This window comes from Pantherophis guttatus, chromosome 3, assembly GCF_059756535.1.
Source record: "Pantherophis guttatus breed Tessera chromosome 3, ASM5975653v1, whole genome shotgun sequence".
Classification (NCBI taxonomy): domain Eukaryota; kingdom Metazoa; phylum Chordata; class Lepidosauria; order Squamata; family Colubridae; genus Pantherophis; species Pantherophis guttatus.
Genome location: NC_142065.1, coordinates 24,221,627 through 24,240,501, shown reverse-complemented (window position 1 = coordinate 24,240,501; position 18,875 = coordinate 24,221,627). Strand labels below are relative to the sequence as shown.

Below are 18,875 nucleotides of genomic sequence, written 5' to 3'. Positions count from 1 at the left end.
GAATAGATGGGGGTGGGGCCAGTCAGAATTTTTACTACTGGTTCTCCGAATTACTCAAAATTTCCACTACCGGTTCTCCAGAACTGGTCACAACCTGCTGAATACCACCTCTGCTATGTTGAATTTGTTTCGATGCAAAGTTCTCACTCGGGGCATAAATGATCATATTTTGGGTACATTAGGTGAAAACTTTGCTCTTTGAGAACTTTCTAATGCTGGGAACAGTGAAAGAAAAGAGAAGAAGGGGGGCAACCAGCAGGAAGGTGCGTGGACTTAGTTACAATGACAATAGGTGCACCTCTGGAAGATCTAAAAGGCCAGATTAGGGATAGACTGTCATAGAAAAAAAAAATATGTATCTGTGTGATCACTAAGAGTTGATACTAATCAATCAATCAATCTACCAGTCACATAGTAAGCTACAGTTGCAGGACTTTTTATTAAGACTATATTTAACATATTATTTCATGTGAGCTTCACACCCACTCACTGCAGAAAGCAGACAGGTATAACGTTTTGTGAGCACATTTTCTCATCATTTTCCAAAAAGTCCTGCTGGTATGAGGTAAAAGCTATCTAATTATTAAAATGTAATTCTTCCTGTATATTTCCATTGAAAGCTGTAATCATGACACGAAACTGCAGTACTGCAGCCAGTAATGTTTTCAGCCACGTTGCACTGTATGACTTTATGTCCATGGCCGGGAATGAAAGGAGAGTTGGTGAGCCCAAAGGTTATAAGGCATGGTAAGGCAAAAGTATGGTACATATTGTTCAATGGGCAAAATGGATTAAGAGTGCATTTAAAGGTAAGACTGTCCATGAAACCAGCTATAGAGCTCTGCATTCATGCCTCCCTAAGCCCCAATAATTATGAAACTGAAGTTTTGCCATAGAAGAAAATTGGCTTGGCTGCTCAAAGAAGACAATATGAATAGAATCAAAAGAAAATTTGGAAGGGTTTTTTTTTTTCTTGTTCCATTTAATGCTTACAAGTATCTTATGAAGATGTTTTATTGTAATAAGATTTATTTTGTATGTTAAATAACTTGGATAGAATCCCTTGCTTTCAAAAATAATACATTTATAGATCTAGAAATAATATTTAAAAATATCTGTTAAAATTCCAAATCTTTCCAGTTCTTTTGCTTATAAATTTGCATACATTATTGCATCATAAAAGAGAACAAAAATCTGTACACCAATGTATGTTTTTGAATATAATTTGCAAAAATCTGATATTGTACTATGTATCCCAGTTCTTCCTTCCTTCCTTCCTTCCTTCCTTCCTTCCTTCCTTCCTTCCTTCCTTCCTTCCTTCCTTTCCTTCCTTCCTTGCTAGTTATCTATCTATCTATCTATCTATCTATCTATCTATCTATCTATCTATCATCCTTGATTTACAATCAGTTACTTAGCAACTGTTCAAAGTTACAATGGACCCACCAAAATGTACTTTCAACCCAGAGTATGATGTTTTTGCTGGAAACCAGCATTTTCTTCTGGTTTTCAGAAGAAATCACCCCATAGCAAACAACAGGTTCACTTAAGGATCACTGAGTTTGCTTAATGACCACTTTAAAAAAAATTGAAAAATGGGCCGGGTCAGTGTCATGACTTACAACCATAATGGGCAAGCTCCTGTAGCTTGTAAGTACTGTACAGCATGTTCACTTTATCTCTTTTTCATTTCATACATTAATTCATGAATTAACATAACTGTTAAAAGAAAGTAAGACAGAGAAACAAAATAATAAGGTAACTAACGAATGGCTAGCAAGTTAAATTTGTTCCTTTACTTATAGGTAATTCTACTTGATGACCAAAAGCTTAAAATGAAGCTATTACCCACTTTCCACCATACCTCCCATCCTTCAATGTGAGACTGCAATTGCTCAAGAGCTTCCAGCTTCTCCATTTGCCTTTTGGTCTCATTGATATTGCTGCACACTGTTTTCATTGCCTGTAATGCATTCAATACTGCTTGATAATCTGGGTGTTTAGTGGGTGTCCTCTTGGCTAATTCCTGGAAGAAAGTTGTAAAAAAGAAAAGGGAAAACAGAAATAAGTTATAGAAGTTATAAGACAAACCAATTTTCTATTACGATTAAGACAGAATACAATTACTGAAAAACACAACGGCAAATAGATGTTTCTAACTGAAAGATATCGAGTTCAAGAATTATATTAATTGATAACTTAAGCTTAGTTATCTGAATCCTGGGTGTAAATCTTTCCATTTTCCCTTTGTTTTCTTGGTTGGTTTCTTTGTTTTCTATATATGCTATTGCATATGTAGCAATAGCACTTAGACTTATATACCGCTTCACAGTGCTTTACAGCCCTTTCTAAGCAGTTTAGAGTCATCATATTGCCCCCAACAATCTGTATCCTCATTTTACCAACCTCGGAAGGATGGAAGGCTGAGTCAACCTTGAGCCGGTGAGATTTGAACTGCCGAACTGCCAGCAGTCAGCAGAAGTAGCCTGCAATACTGCATTTTAACCACTGTGCCACTATGGCTCATTTATACAGATAGTCCTCAGCTTACAACAGTTCATTTAAAGTTCAAAGTTACAACAACCCTAAAAACAATGACTTATAATCATTTTTCACACTTACGACCATTATGGCATCCCCATGGTCACATGATCAAAATTCAGATGCTTGGCAACTGGCTCATATTTATGACGGTTGCAGTGTCCTGGGATTATGTGATCACCTTTTGCAACCTTCTGACAAGCAAAGGTGATTGGGAAGCCAGATTCATTTACCAACCATGTTAATAACTTAACAACTGCAGTGATTCACTTAACAACTGTGGCAACAAAGATCATAAAATGGGGCAAAACTCACTTAACAAATATCTCACTTAGCAACAAAAAATTTGGACTCAATTGTGATTATAAATCAAGGACTACCTGTAGTATTCTCAGACGTTTTCACCAACCAAGTTCAAAAACATCAATACTTTTTCTACCCTAGTACATCATACTCCAATTTCTGCTCCTCTAAAGCGTCACAAACCATTTGCTGCATTATTCTGATCTTTGTTTTACATCATGGGCATCTGAATATCTTTCCCATGGGCTCCATTACTCTTCTCCCAAGTGCTAGCCTGTGGCATACTTCTTAACTTCAAGTTCCTTTACTGTTAAGAGATGATCGTAAAACAAAAGCTATCCATCACTTCAACATCTTCACTGTAAATTCTCAAGCACGTTGCTGTAGCCACTTAGTCTCATTGATGTTTATTATTAGAGCATGTTTCAACTATTTCATTCACATTTACTGATTATCTGAATTAGAGTAGAAAACTGGAAAAGCCTTATTGGTTAGATTGCATCTCAACTAGGCCTGGATCTTCCTGGGATTCTGAAATGTTATTGTCAAATAGATTAGGCAGTAGTGGTGAGATAGACTTAAAACAGGTCTATGTGTATGTATGTATGTATTTATGTGTATGTAAGTGTGTATATGTATGTATGTATTTATATTGTGTACGTACACACACACACACACACAAGTAGTTCTCACTTACTAACTACTCATTCAGTAACTGTTTGAAGTTACAATCATGCTAAAGGATACTTACTGTATGTGCAGCCCTCAAAGTTGCAGCATTCCTATCATCATATGATCATGATTCACATACTTGGCAACTGATGTGCATTTATGATGGTTGCAGTGTCCCATGGTCACACAATTGCCATTAGTGACCTTCACATCCGGCTTCCAACAAGCAAAATTAATGGAAAACCTAGCAGGAAATCTCAAGACATGATATGTGATGCACTTAATGACCCACAGTGAGTCACTTAGTGACCGTAGCTGAAATTGATGTCGTAAGTCAGCAGGGTTAAAGAATAGAATAGAATAGAATAGAATAGAATAGAATAGAATAGAATAGAATAGAATAGAATAGAATAGAATAGAATAGAATAGAATAGAATAGAATAGAATAGAATAGAATAGAATAGAATAGAATAGAATTTATTGCCCAAGTGTGATTGGACACACAAGGAATTTGTCTTTGATGCATAAGCTCTCAGTATACATAAAAGAAAAGATACGTTCATCAAGAATCATAAGATACAACACTTAGTGAAAGTCATAGGATACTAAATAAGCAATCAAATTATACTAGGAAGCTAAATAAAACAATATAAATCGTAAAGATACAAGCAGCAAGGTTATAGTCATAAGTGGAGGAGATAGGTAATAGAAGGATGAGAAGAGTAATAATAATACAGTCTTAGTAAGTAGTTTGACAGTGTTGTGGGAATTAGTTGTTTAGCAGAGTGATGGCATTTGGGGAAAAGCTGTTCTTGTGTGCAGTGCTCTATAGCATCGTTTTGAGGGTAGAAGTTGAAACAATTTATGTCCAGGATGTGAGGGGTCTGTATATCATATCTACATGAGGGGTCTGTACATCATGTCATGTCTTAATGACTGAGTTACTGGTTTCTATTGTGCTCAGTAAGTGAGGACTACCTGTAGAGGCATGTCAGTTTTTCAAAAGGATCCTTTTCTGATTATTATCTCAGGTGCTCTCCCCTTTAAAATGCAAAATGCAACTATCATGATTCATTAATAGGGATTGCTCTTGCCCTTCTGAGCAAATAGTGAACCGAGTAACTTTCCTTTCTTCTTTTCTTTCTCACCTTAAATGACTGAGTGAACTCTCCTTGAATATTTCTCAAGTGATCATTAATCTTTTGTAAATTGCAAAAAAACAATGGCTAGTAACAGACATGCCAAGTTGAATTACTTTTTTCATACCTAAAACGGTAACAAAAATGTTCAACTCCACTTTTCTACACACCGAGCCAAATTCTACTCACACTTTAAATACAATCAGCAACAGACTGAGAGGTTGTGCAGGTTGAACTTGAGCTAAGCCTGCCAAATCATAGAAGAGATATCACAATCCATCAACACAACAGATGTACACTACTTTGCATGTGACTATCCTTCTGTCTTTACAGCGTATATGACATGTTTAGTTTGGATTGAGCAAGCATCCAAGCTGCCCTTAGTTCCTTCATTTAATATTGATGAAACTGATATTCTTGCTATTTTTCAAGAATCCAGAAGTACCAGAATCTGTTAGATAGCATTCTAGCAAAAGCTATCCCCTCTTGAGCCTTTAATTAAATTCTTCCTCTTAAGCTTATAATAGGAACACTGAAGGCCTGAAGTTATCTTCCCTCCCCCACCCCATCTTGACAGACAGACTTTGCCTTTACATCCACAAAATAAATCCAGCACTTCAAAATTAGGTATTGTGTGATATCATTTCTAAGTCTGTTTCTAAGTACAGAGTTCCAGCTTGAATACAAATTTGGTTTAAGGACAAAGTTAGGGAACAGAATTGGGATTTTCATCCATTCCATTCTTGTTGTATCCTTAAATCAACCCTCAGCTGTGCTGTAAGACCCCATCTTGTGCCAGAGAAAGAGTCAACTATCATTCCAATCAACTCCTATACAAGGAACGAAGCCCCTCTGGTGCAAATGACTTTTGACTTGGTTAAAGAGAAAGGCTTGTTAGTACAAGAAATAAGTACTGTGCAGTGAAGAAGGCAAATGCAGGGAAATAAGCAGCATGAGAAAGGCATTGGGAACAAAATGCACGAAGGACTTCAGTCTGAGCAAGCATTCTTGGGGAAAAGTTCAGCTTCATATTATAGTTTCTGGGGCAAGAGATCCAAAAACAGGCTGCTTAGGGATTAAGAGAAATTCGGGAGGAGGGGGCAAGGAATAATGTGATAAAGAAATGCTGAATCTGATATTAAAACAAGCAGTAAAGGAAAATATTTTGTTTCTAAACTCTAACCCCGTTACCAGGTTGAACACTGAACTACCGTAATTGTGCCACCTATCTGCAGTGGCCTGAGAGTTAGAAGTGTTTTAAATACAGAGGGAACTAACACAATTGAAATATTAGCATTCACTATTGAATGAATACCATAGAAGAGACCTTTTTAATGTATTTTAATTTCTCACGTAAACAAATAGGAAATAATTCACTCACACAGTCTAACATGCATAGAAAAAGCAACGGTTCTTCTTACAGTCTTTGTATTTTCGGCCTGTTGGCCAAAAAGCAAGAAAGATTGTGGAAATTCTGTAGAGATTCTCAGTCATCTAGGTCATGGCTGTCCCAAAGGTGCTTTTTCAGGAGGCAACTGGACTTCCTTGTTTTTTTCTTATGAAGACATTTCTCTTCTCATCCAAGAAGCTTCTTCAGCTCTGACAGGATAGTGGGAATCCTTCCATTCCCCACTTCCATTCCCTACTATCCTGTCAAAGCTGAGAAAGCTTCTTGGATGAGAAGCAAAACGTCTTCAAAGGGAAAAAAAACAAACAAGGAAGTCCAGTTGCCTCCTGAAAAAGCACCTTCGGGACAAGAAAAATTGTGGCTCTTTGCATCATTCTATTCATACTTGTTCTATACAGGTAGTCCTTGATTTAGGACCACAATTGAACCCAAAATTATTGTTACTATGTGAAACATTTGTTAAGTAAACTTTGCCCCATTTAAAAACCTTTTTTTTTTTGCCACAGTTCTTAATTGAATAACTGCAGTTGTTAAATTAGTAACATGGTTGTTAATAGAAACTGGTTTCCCCACTGAAAATTGCTTGTCAGAAGGTCACGAGGAGATCACATGACCCTGGAACATGGCAACCATCATAAATATAAGCATCTGAATTTTGATTATGTCACCATGGTGATGCTACAACGGTTGTAAGTGTGAAAAACAGTCACAATTCACTGTTTTTAGTGATGTAACTTTGAACAGTCACTAAATGAACTGTTGTAAGTTGAGAACTATGTGTATATGCATGAACAATGCAGTACAACAGAAGCTGAAAATTTGTAGGTGTCTTTTGTAAATTGAGGTAGACCTCAATTTACAAACATTCATTTAGCACCCTTTAGAAATTACAGAGGCACTGAAAAAAGTACTTTTTTTTGCACCAGTTCTCATACATATAACTCATGCAGTACAGGGGTGGATTCTACTTACCTTTACTGCTGGTTTGTAATGGGGCTGTGCACACGCGCTTCACGCACCTGCTCTTCTGCACATGTGCAGAGCGTTTTGATGATGTCGGGGTCAGTGGGTGGAGTCTCCCGCCGGTTTTACTACCGATTCTATAGAACTGGTGTGAACCGGGGGCAACCCACAACTGATGCAGCATCCCCACAGTCACATGATCAAAATTCAGGTGCTTGGCAACTGGCATGTATCTAGGACAGTTGCAGTGTCATGTGATTACCATTTGTGACTTTCCCACAAGCAAAGATTTATCAATAAGGGAAGCCGGATTTATTGATGAGCATGGATTCATTTAAGAACCGTGGCCACAAAGCTTGCAACGTTGGGCACAACTCATTCAACAACTGCCTTATTTAGCAATGGAAATTCTGGTCCCGATTATGGTTGTAAGCTGAAGACTTCCTATATATCTCAGTTATAGAATCTTAAGCTTATTTTTACCAAACAAAGGAACTGCCACTTTCGAAGCCCATGAATTATCCCATTTCATCTAATCTGCTACTAATGCCAGCAGCATCCTTTAAAAAAAAAAAGCAAATAGCAAAATACAATATAACCTACAATATTATGAAAAAAGCAAGGCAAGCATGCAAAAGGAAGGATCAAACACAGCACTTCTTAGAAGAAAGGATGTTGTTATGTTGAAACTTGCATTGTTTTTATATGATTATCTTGTTGCCACCCACTGACTTTTTCTGCAGCATGCCAATAATCTTTATTTACTCACTCTGAGAGCAGAGCACGTTTTTTTCTGCAAAAAAAACCCTACTAATATCCATATAAAATTATTCTCTTCCTCCCTGCTCCTTGCCTTTGTGCCAGTACATTGCGGTACTGCACAATACAAACCTGTTTTCCATTGGATCATGCTACTTCTCCCAAATTATACAACAAATAAGCCAACATTATTTTATTACAGTGAAATAATTATTCTTTTGCAGAAGTGAAAGCACGTAGCTGTCAATTTTCCTACAGAGCTTTAAGCTTGGTGAGGCTGATATTTTAGCACCTTAACATCTAGCTAATTAGCACCATCTTGTCTTTTTTATATAATCCCAGGAAAAGATAAAAGGCACTTGGCCAGATTTCCATCACAATGCTTATCTCTACTGATTTCTGACACCTACCATCATGAAGGGTGGCAAGTATTATGCTGTTTTGCATTTTCTTTCAAGTAAATCTGGAGTCTGGTAACTCAGGTTTTTGCCTCTAGGTGATCCTTTCTTAGGAATAGAGGAAACTTTCTGCCAAGACTACAGCCTCTAATTATCAAATAAATGCCCTTTCAAGTGGTTCATACAGCTGGCAGGCATGGAAACCAAAATAACACAGCCTTGAGCTGCAGCCAGATACCTGAAAAGCTAAAATGCAAATACATGACAGCAACTGTCCATAATCCTTTGGCCAAACAACCATCAGTCTGTTGATTCCAAGGATGTGTTGTGTTACTATGACCTACATATCCCATTAAGTTAGGGGACAAGAAAGCAGAGAAGAAATGCTACTAATCTCCACCCTGAGGATGAGATTTATGTGTAACCTCACTGCTTCCAACTCACTCTAATCCCTCATTTTATTCACAGAATTTGTCCTCTCTGAGTGGAATATATTAATTCAGAGGCTGAACCATGTAGCAACTGCCTCACTGCTGAACTCCAGAGTTAAAAGTACCGTTGTCTTACAGCACTAAGTATAAATGAAACCATATGCTAGAAAAACATTGAGTAAATAGCTTAAATACATGGGGTGTATAATGTTACTATAAATTCCCCAACCAGCAACTTTACTAATACCAAACTTTTTTTAAAACATTTATTGCAATTCAAAATATGCTTAATGTCTAAGAATTGACTCAGGCATTATACCGAACACAAATTAAGTTTCTTCTTCTTCCCCTCCTCTAATACTGTAATCAAAGGCACAGAATGAATTATACCAGCCAAAACTCACATTGGTGACATTCACATGTGACCATGCCATCTTGCAATGATCTTGTTCAACCCCAGATGACACAGTTGATACATCATCATCATCATCATCATCATCAGATTTGGTGCAGGGTGTTTTATTAAAATGATGATTCCTTATAAGGATTTCAGCCACAAAGTTTACCTTAACATTCAGCTGTACCCATTTCTTGCAGTTGTTTAGAAGACAATGATTTTGATTATTTCTTTAGAGAATACAAGTTTGAAGAAAATAAATTTTAAAAGAACTTCAATATAAATTTAAATGCTGTTTCCCCTCAATCTTCATATAATCGTATATACAATTTTATATAATCATATTACAAATATATCTATCCCCTAAATCTATTTCTTTCTCCTCTCTGATTTCCATCTCTTTTTTTCTATTATTTCCCTGAATTCACGTTCCATTTGATCTTTCCTCTTCTTTGACATTTATGCCACCTGTCCTGAAGATCTTTTCCCTAATGTGATAATATAATGTTCCTCCTCAATGAGACAGTCACATTCATAATCAAAAAGGGAAAAAAAATCATTGAGATGAAAGATGCCAAAACAGATTTGCTTCAAAGCTGCATATGCTCATGTTTAAGTAAAAAAGCAAAGGTGGATATAACTACTACAACTCAACTAAAAATTTGAGGTATTTTATCTACGTGACAAAGTCCATAATCAGTTCACCTGTATGGCTCTTTCAAGTGCTGCTCAAGTCCTCTTAAAGTGCATTTCAAAAACCCTGCAGCTCTTTCTCTCTCTCTTTGGTTCTTAATTCTTAAACTGGAGCCAAAATACTACTTTTAACAAGCTAAATACTATTTTTTTCAAAATACTATCTTTTAACAAGCTTCAAGATAGAGAACACTCCTGGTTAGAGATTAAAAATGGAAGTTGGAAATAAAAGGATATTAAAGAAGAGTAGAAAATAAGTTAAGATAGAGATGTAAACAATATGTTGATTGTTATTATTATGACTATTAGGATTATTATGCTTAATATTATTATAATATTTTTATTAGAAGATACGTTAAGAGGGAAAAATGAATAGGTTTACTATGTTCAATATTACAACTGTAAGATCTGAGAACTAATATCAATGTAATGAATGCTGTCGTAAATCTTGATGGTTATTGCAGAGAAATTTGTACTCAGACGACACACTGTTTAAGGGAAGATGGAATGTTTATATTAAAAAATAAAAATTAATTTTAAAAAATAGATAGAGGACGGTCCTTTACAAAGAATGCCACAATGCCATCCTGCAATCTATGTACGCTGATGTGTTCAGGAATGCTCCTTTTTAACATAATAATAGTTTTCAAGATCTGAATCAGAGTATTGAAAACTGGAGGATAGGAATAATTCTGCTACCAATTAAGTAAAGGTAAAGGTTTCCCCTGTCCTGTCATGTCCAACTCTAGGGGGAGATGTCATCTCTTTTTCCTAGCTGAGGGAGCCAATGAGGGAGTTGTCTAAAGACATTTATCACCATTGATGTAAGATGAAAAGAATATAAAATTTGTTAACATAACATCCATGGTGACTTTAGTCTACATCAGTGGTGGGTTGTTCCTGGTTCGGTCCAGTTCTATAGAACCGGTAGTAAAACTGGCAGGAGGCTCCACCCACCCGCCATGACATCATCATGGGTGATCTGTGCATGCACGATCCCATTGCGAACCGGTAGTAAAGGTAAGTAGAACCCACCCCTGCTCTACATGTAACTGGATGCAGCAGTAATCATACAATAGAACAGTGATGGCTAACCTTTTTGCCATTGTGTGCCAAAAGCGGGAGGGAGCGCAGAGGGGTGTCGCACGTGCCCACACCCATAATTCTATGTGCCCTGACCTCCAGTGCATGTGCGCGTGACTCCTCTTCCCCCGCCTTTTGGCACATGATGGCACGGTGGGCCAGGACCGGAAGTCGGCAAAGGGGCCATTTCCGCCCTCCAGAGGGCCTCCGTGGGGGTGGGGAAGGCTGTTTTCGCCCTCCCCAGGCTCCTAAAAAGCCTCTGGAGCCTGGGGAGAATGAAAAATGGGCCTTCCCCACTCCCCCCAGAGGCCCTCTGGAGGTCAGAAACAGCCTGTTTCCTGTCTTCTGGTGGGCCCAGAAGACCCGAAAATCAGCTGGCCACTGCACATATGCGTGCTGGAGCTGAGCTCGCGTGCCCATCAATATGACTCCACGTGCCATCTGTGGCACGTGTGCCATAGGTTCGCCATCACAGCAATAGAAGATGCCTTATTTGCTACCTAACATAATTAATTTGCTAAGAAAAAGAAACAACATCTATTCTAGAAGTCATCTGGAAGTTGAGCCATAGCAACTGGACTTCTTTTCTTGTTGGTTCAAAAAGTTTCACAGCTTATCCAAGTTGCATCCTCAGTCAATTCTAGAATCTCTCTTCTTGATGCACTTGAGATAGTATCCACTATCGGCAGCCTAAGTTGTTCAGCTTCCATTATTTGAGATTTGGGGTTAAGGCCCTGACTTGTCCTTTAGAAAGGTGGAAGAGCTGCGTGAGCAGATTCAAGAGGCAGGGTCATAGATTAATAACTGCAGTAGGAGTATAAATGTGGGCAAGACTTGAATTAAGAATAAGTAATAATTAATCAATATAATTATTATTTTTTCTTCCACCATAGTAAAAATTACAATTTGGCAGCAACTAATTGTATTCACACAATTTGCTTAAGCAGATCAGTTCAGGATTTATTTTGCACAGCATAAGAAGCATGGTCAGCTATAACTTTAATTATGTATATTTTTTGACTTAACAAGTTACCTAATTCGTGTTAGCATGAACATAATGTGTTTGGTTATCGTTATGTGTACTGTATGAATCCAGGTAATGGGAAAACTTAACAAGGCTAAATAGGTTGTGTGAAAACAGCTCTAGGGAGTACCAATTCTGCTCTTCTGCTTTTTGTCAATTCTACACCGTCTCATAAATACAACTGAAAGCCAACCAAGCAATCCACATCAATGTGGATGCTTAAGGAAGTGAAATATGGAGTCTGGAATGAATTCTGGGCACTTTTATCAAATCCCAACTTCCTTGGCCTGTTTATCTTATTCTAGAGGCTTTGAGAAGACTCCCAAGTGTCACCCATAATCCCAGAGCAAATCCATGGAATAAACATGCCCTCCCTTCCTGCTTAGCCTTGACCCAATGATTATTTTGGGCCTCTTGCAAAAATTCAAGCAAAAAACAAACTAATTTTTAAGAGTCTGACTCATAGACTTAGGTATGTAAAAAGGGATTAAGATTTTTGGACTTTTGAAGCATTGCCCTATCTCAAGTATCTCAAGTTATTAGCACTAAGACATATATTTTCACGAAAAGGTCAGTCCTGTTCTCTATTTGCAAAGGCATGTTTGCACATCTCTCTTGTATACTTATCCCCATTCTGACCTTGTCCACCAATTCAAATTCACACAATATTGCTGGACTACACATTTGTAGCTTTCTATATGACGGCCCAAACTTTCATAATTAAGTTTTGTATCAGATAAATCTTTCTCCTTGTATATCATAATGCTTTCTTCCTTTACTCTGTTGGCATACTGTATGTGCATTTATTTACACAAGACAATGTTTGTAAATATTGTCTTACAAATATTGTAATTTGACAATATTTGTAAGACAATATTTGATGTTGTTTGAAAATAACCATGGGTTTATCATTTTTAATAGTTTATATATTGATTTTATGGATTGATTTTATTATTTTATTACTGTTTTGTCTCAGCTGTTATAAGCCCGGTAGTATCAGAAAAGTAGATGGAATATACAATAGACAAATAGATAAATGAAATAAATAGGCAGTACACAATCTTGCCTCCCCAAATTCATGATATAATTTCAAATGAATGAATGGGGAAAGGACAGAATACATAAACTAAAACCAATCCTTTAAATTTTTATTCCTAAGAATCTACTCTGATAATACTGCTTTTTAAAATGAAAACGTTTCTATTATTCGGAGTGGTACTTTCTAATTAAACATGTAACATTGCCATTTAAACTTACTATGATATATTTTTACATTGTGGAGTATTGGAGTATACATATATATGATTCAAATTCAGTTCAAAACAACAACTCCACAATGCCTCAAATCATTCATTGTAAAATAATCAGGAATGAAACAGCTAAATGATATGTTACCTGGGTGAATCAATTTGTAGTAAGCCATAAAAATCGTTCTTATTGTATTCAAGTTTTATGAATAGCCTGTAAGCAGGTAAGTGGAACTTTTCATGCAATGAAGAAAACTGAAAAACTGCAGGAAAAAGAATTCAAGAAAATAACTATCAGGACAAAGTCTTCATTTGGTGTTACCTTGAGGAGAAGCGGGTATTTGCAAATCCTCTGTATTGGAGTTAGGAGATAACCTTCAAGTGGAATGTCTGTAGTCTTTCTACCTCCCAAAAGCATGCAACTCTGCAACCAGAAAAGAATAAGAACATTGCATTTCACTCACAACGTCTCAAGGTATCATGGTAATGAATAACATTTTGTAGAGCTGTTTATCTGTAGAGCCTTATACGATGATGGACTAAGAAAATATATCAAAATACATTTAATGCAGAGAGAAAAAGAATATTTTATTTATTAAAATGTATAGTTTGCGTTTCTTTAATCGGACTCAAGGTTACATACATAGCAACGCTTCCCAACTTTTCTGGCTCTGCGGACTGGCAGTGGTTGGGGGAGCAGAGAGAAGAGATGCATGCACCCACCCATTGCACAAATGGAGCATTACATGCTTGCATGCCAATTGTGCAGACTAGTTCCCAATGGGCCACAGACCAGTACCGGGCTGCAGACCAAAGGTTGGGGACCTCTGATGTACAGGGTGTCAGGGTTCCAAGTAATACCCTCAACCGAATAAGACTCTGAGGCAGGCATTCCCTCAAAGTTCCATTTTATTAGGGATGTCATATTGGCACATCTGGGAAAACCTGAATCTGAAAGCCTGCAGGTTTTCCCCACCCAAAGGAAAGTCAAAATTCTTTCCCCTGCACCCACATGTCCATCACATGGTCCAATCAATCCACTGTCCCAACTGGAGATGTTTCCCAATCACGCCTCTCCAGGTGCAGGCTGAATTGCCAGAGGAAAGGATGTTGTGGCTATATATCTCTACCCACTCCATGCAACCCCGCTCCCATTTTCCCACAGCAGGCCTGTGCACTAAATGTGGCAGCCCTGAAGATCCAAAGAGAAAGATGGCCTCCAGGGCTAACACAGGGTTCCCAGAAAATCTCCCGACCAAGCACTGCCCAAGGCTGTGGCTTCATAAGCCTTGGTATTGCAATTCAACACAGTTTTCACTAACAATTCTAAAGTCAACATAGTACAACACAAAAACATCTGGATAGCCATGTGTATTTTATCCAAATAGCCATCCCATTCACAGATAAAATGTACAGCTGAGCTGGAATGCATATTTTTAGGAATGAAATATTCCAACATTTGGGTTCTTAGCCAACATGATGGCATCTGCATATAAATACATCCATATATTTCCATTTTGAATCAATATAGACTTAGAAGACTTAGACTTAGAATAATTATACTGTCACTTTGAATGTACACTAATCGGCAAACATTAAAGTGAAATTTCATTGTATACAGCTCTCAAAGGGTTACCACCTCCAATATATCCAACATAAACATATATATACATATACATATACATATGCATATGCATACGCATATATACATATATACATACATACAGATGTGTGTGTGTGTGTGTGTGTGTGTGTGTGTGTGTGTGTGTGTGTGTGTGTGTACAGTTAATATTTCGGGTTTTTTCCGTGTAATTGTGAACATATCCCTAAAAGGGTAGAAGCGACGTTTCGACAGAATCTCATCTGCCATCATCAGGCTTACATGAGGGGTCTTTTGCAGTAACTGCCATTACTATTTCAAATCTGGTGCTGGTAGTCTGGGATGGCTCCACCTTTTCACTCTGATTGGTTGGGAGTCCCAGTCTGTGTTTATTGGCTTGGCTTCGGGTGTATGGTCTGCAAAAGACCCCTCACATAAGCCTGACGACAGCTTACCTTCTAGCATACACGGCTAGCATTGCAGGCCATACCCAACCTTCATCTCCATATACATGAAAATAAATCAAGCTTATTCACTTTATTTTACATTTACTCTAAATCAGAGGGTTTCAAACTCAGCTGTATCATAACTCCTTATAACGATAAATACAGATTCTACAGTGCTTCCCCTTCGTGTAATGCTGTACACTTCTGTAGCACATGGGCATCTGCAGCAGGAGAATGAGGAGGGAATGATAGTACCTGTATCATCACCCAAATGCTGCAGGTTACATATTTATGTCAGATATTAGGATGCAAAACAGGAGCATTTAAGTGATGACATTTTCCACTCATGTCATTATTTCAGCATCACTGTAATTTGTAGCAGGTGTTGCTGCTGTGGCGTTTTACAATATAATTATTTTTATTTTGTTCCCAGAAACGTCTACACCTTTCTTCATTATGTTCGCTTTCCACCTAAAGTTTTTAGGAACCACGTAGAGCACCTCTGCTTAAGACTGCACACCTCTGGGCTACGTTTTCTTTAAATTAGGGTGAAAAGGCTTGGGAACCAATGCATTCATTAATCCCTAAGTAATTTTGTAGATCAGGGGTGTCAAACTCAATTTCATTGAGGGCCGCATCAGGGTTGTGTTTGACCTCGGGGGGTTCGGGGGAGCATGGCTGGGGTGGGTGTGGACAGCTTGACGACACTCGTATTGAGGGCGCCTGTGGTGGCCCGAGCGCTCTGCTAGCAAAAATGGGCTCCTGAGCTCTGTTTTCGGCTGTAATGGTTTCCTGCAACCTTCTGCCAGTGAAAGGGGAATTCGGGAATGCCGTGCGGCCCTCGCAAGCTCCGTTTTCGGCTGGGACAGCCTGCTGCAACCCTCTGCCAGTAGAAACAGAGCTTGGGGAAGCCGCCCCGGGTTCTGTTTTCACTGGCAGAGGGCTGCAAGAGGCCATTGTGGCCAAAAATGGAGCCTGGGAGAGCCACATATGGTCCTCCTGAGCTCCATTTTCACTGGCAGAGGCACTGCGGGTCGGTTCTTTGCTGTTTCCAGGGCAGCCACGCAGGCCAGATCTAAGCACCTTGAGTTTGTCACCCCGCTTGTAGACCCACCACCACCAAACTAAAAATAATATTTTAGAATTAAAAAAATCTTACACGTTTTTGCCATTCTGACATGAAACTTGCAAGACAGAGAATACGTGTGAGAATTTAGGGCTGAAAATGCCAAAATTTTTAAACTTTTGACAATTTTACAAGAATTCAGCCATTAGAAATGGATAAAAGATCATTCTTAGGTAGAATCCAGAGGTGGGCTGCTGCCGGTTTGGACCCATTCACCTGTACTGATAGTTCCAACCACTGGCTGGGCCTGCCCACCCGCCCCGGTGCTATCCTGTCCTATATATCTCACTCTCTGGCTCGCTCACCCCGCTCACGCAGCCCAGCTGATTTCCGCACCTCACCCGCCCTACTCACTGCAGCTGCCCGAGAAGGTGTGCTGGAAGCCGTGCGCATGAAATCACCATGTGTTTGAAGCAGCGCAGAAGGCGCACATGCTCACATTTTCGGTTCTGCACTAAACGAACCAATTGTTAAATTATGTGAAGCCAACCTCTGGTAGAATCACTATTTCAGGTAGCAAAAACATGTCAGATGTCTCTTAATTTTTTTAATTATTCTCATTTTATTGTGATATGATCATGCTGGGCATAACTAGTTTGGTGAGATAGGAAGAGAGAAATTAAGAAGAGCAGAGGAGCCATGGTGGCACAGTGATTAGAATGCAGTATTGCAGGCTAATTCTGTTGACTGCAAGCAGTTCGCTCCTAACTGGCTCAAAGTTGACTCAACCATCCATCCTTCCAAGGTCAGTCAAATGAGGACCCAGATTGTTGGGGGCAATATCTGTAAACCACTTAGAGAGGGATGTAAAGCACTGTGAAGCAGGATATAAGTCTAAGTGTTATTGCTACTGCTACTGCTATATATGGAACTACCAAACCACAAGATCAGACTTCCATATAGATGCCACAGGTAACTATTTAAAATGTTTTTAAAGAAAAACAATCTAACACAACCCCAAAATCTTCTCAGCCTATGAAATTTTGGCCAATGAAAAAGCCAGGAAGGTGGCTTCATTTTGGTAGTTTAAAGTTTGACCTAGACACTGAAGAAGCCTGTGAAATGATGAATAAGGGAATATTTTCTGGCAATCCAATTAATAAGTTCAGGAAATGTGCTGGAATAACAGCTGTACTCAGATTTCCTCTCAATAATTCAAGTCAAAGATGTAAATTAATACACTAGGGACAAAAGGAGTGAAAGCTTTAATTGTATTAAAGTAAGCAAGCTTGTGCCCACCGGCAACAATGCAACATAGATGTAACACATGCAGACACAGGCACAAGACAAACAAAATAGATCTGCGTTCAATGCCTATGGAGATTCTCAATCATCCAAGTCATTGCTTTTTCCAAAAGGCAACTGGACTTTCTTGCTTTTCTTTCCCATCCAAGAAGTGAAGAAGCTTCTGAATTGAAGAAGCTTCTTGGATGAGAAGCAAAACGTTTTCAAGCAAAAACTAAGAAAGCCCAATTGCCTTTTGGAAAAGCACCTTTGGGATAGGTCTGGACTAGGAGTCATAAATGTTTTTATGGGGAAACAGTAAGAGGGACCTTGCATGAGACCCTGGTAAGTTCTGATGTGAATTGAAAAGATTCTCAGTTTCCATATTTTGCATCTCATCCCATCTTCTTTTTGTCTCACAGATGGACTAATGCAATGAGCTCTACAAAGGACTGCCTGTGAAGACTACCTAGAAGCTAAATTGGTACAAAATATACCGTGTTTCCCTGAAAATAAGATCCAGTCTTATTTATTTTTTGAACCCCAAAATAAGCGTTTGGCCTTATTTTCAAGGAGGTCTTATTATTTTGGGGTGCGTGGAGCAAGATGAGGTTCCTCTTGCCGTCTTACCTGATTTCCAGCTCTGCGTTTAAATGTTTTTGGGGAGGGCTTACTTTAATGCATGCGCTCAAAAGCCCAATTGGGCTTATTATCAGGGGATGTTTTTCGGAGAAACAGGGTAGCAGTGGAGGTTGTGAGAATCGGAACCATTGAAATTGAATCCAAGTAAGATCAAAATTCAGGAAGATAATTAAGTCCTAATTTTTTAAGGAACATTTAAGTAATGAAAGCTGAATTAATGAATATACCTTAGATAAGTGCTGGATTCTGGTAATAAATTGTTCTTATTTTTTTTTTTATTATGGTCTCATTATATATATTTGTATTTGTCTCTTTTTGGTATGTATTTTAATATATAAGCTTTAATAATATTTTATGTTCAGTATGCCTTAATAAATGATTTAGCTTCAACGGACTGAAGCAGCATAGAAGCATAGTAATAAACTTAATAATGCAATCTGTTCAGTCTACACCTCCTGATTGGAGATGCCGAAACTTCCTCCCTCCCTACATGTGACAGTACAAGATGGGGCCAAGAAACAACATTTCTTCATTCTTAATCCATCCCCATGGAACAATTTACCCCCAGAGATCTGGATGGGGCAATCCCTGATGGTTTTCAAGAAAATAATTAAAACAGAATTGGTCATTAGCGCTTTTAATTGCTAGTGCTGCTGGGACTGGATGCCAAGGGAGTAGTATTATTTACAGTTTTTTAATGCAAATCTTTTCCATTGTGTTTTACCACAGTTTGGAGCATTTAAGAGCACTTAAGAGCCGAGGTGGTGCAGTGGTTAGAG

General features: G+C 38.3%; 1 protein-coding gene and 2 long non-coding RNA genes across 4 annotated transcripts in view; 2 read left to right on the top strand and 1 right to left on the bottom strand.

Moving 5' to 3' along the window:
* LOC117663582 (uncharacterized) overlaps nucleotides 1-17,970 on the top strand; it is a 31,307-nt gene extending 13,337 nt beyond the window's left edge. Inside the window, exon 3 of the long non-coding RNA XR_004590749.3 lies at nucleotides 17,877-17,970. This is a non-coding gene — a long non-coding RNA (uncharacterized LOC117663582). The remainder of the gene's footprint in view (nucleotides 1-17,876) is intronic.
* PREX1 (phosphatidylinositol-3,4,5-trisphosphate dependent Rac exchange factor 1) overlaps nucleotides 1-18,875 on the bottom strand; it is a 231,675-nt gene that overhangs the window by 93,303 nt on the left and 119,497 nt on the right. The window contains exons 5-6 of one of the 2 annotated variants that reach the window (XM_034413827.3): nucleotides 13,381-13,482; nucleotides 1,865-2,026 (exon numbers count right to left, since the gene is read on the bottom strand). In XM_034413827.3, coding sequence (XP_034269718.1) covers nucleotides 1,865-2,026; nucleotides 13,381-13,482 — 264 coding nt within the window. Of the gene's footprint in view, nucleotides 1-1,852; nucleotides 2,027-13,380; nucleotides 13,483-18,875 lie in introns of both variants that reach the window. The other variant, XM_034413826.3, reaches the window with a different exon arrangement.
* On the top strand, nucleotides 183-1,953 carry LOC148114517 (uncharacterized). The gene is made up of 2 exons (XR_015732984.1): nucleotides 183-263; nucleotides 1,806-1,953. It is a non-coding gene; the product is annotated as an uncharacterized LOC148114517 (long non-coding RNA).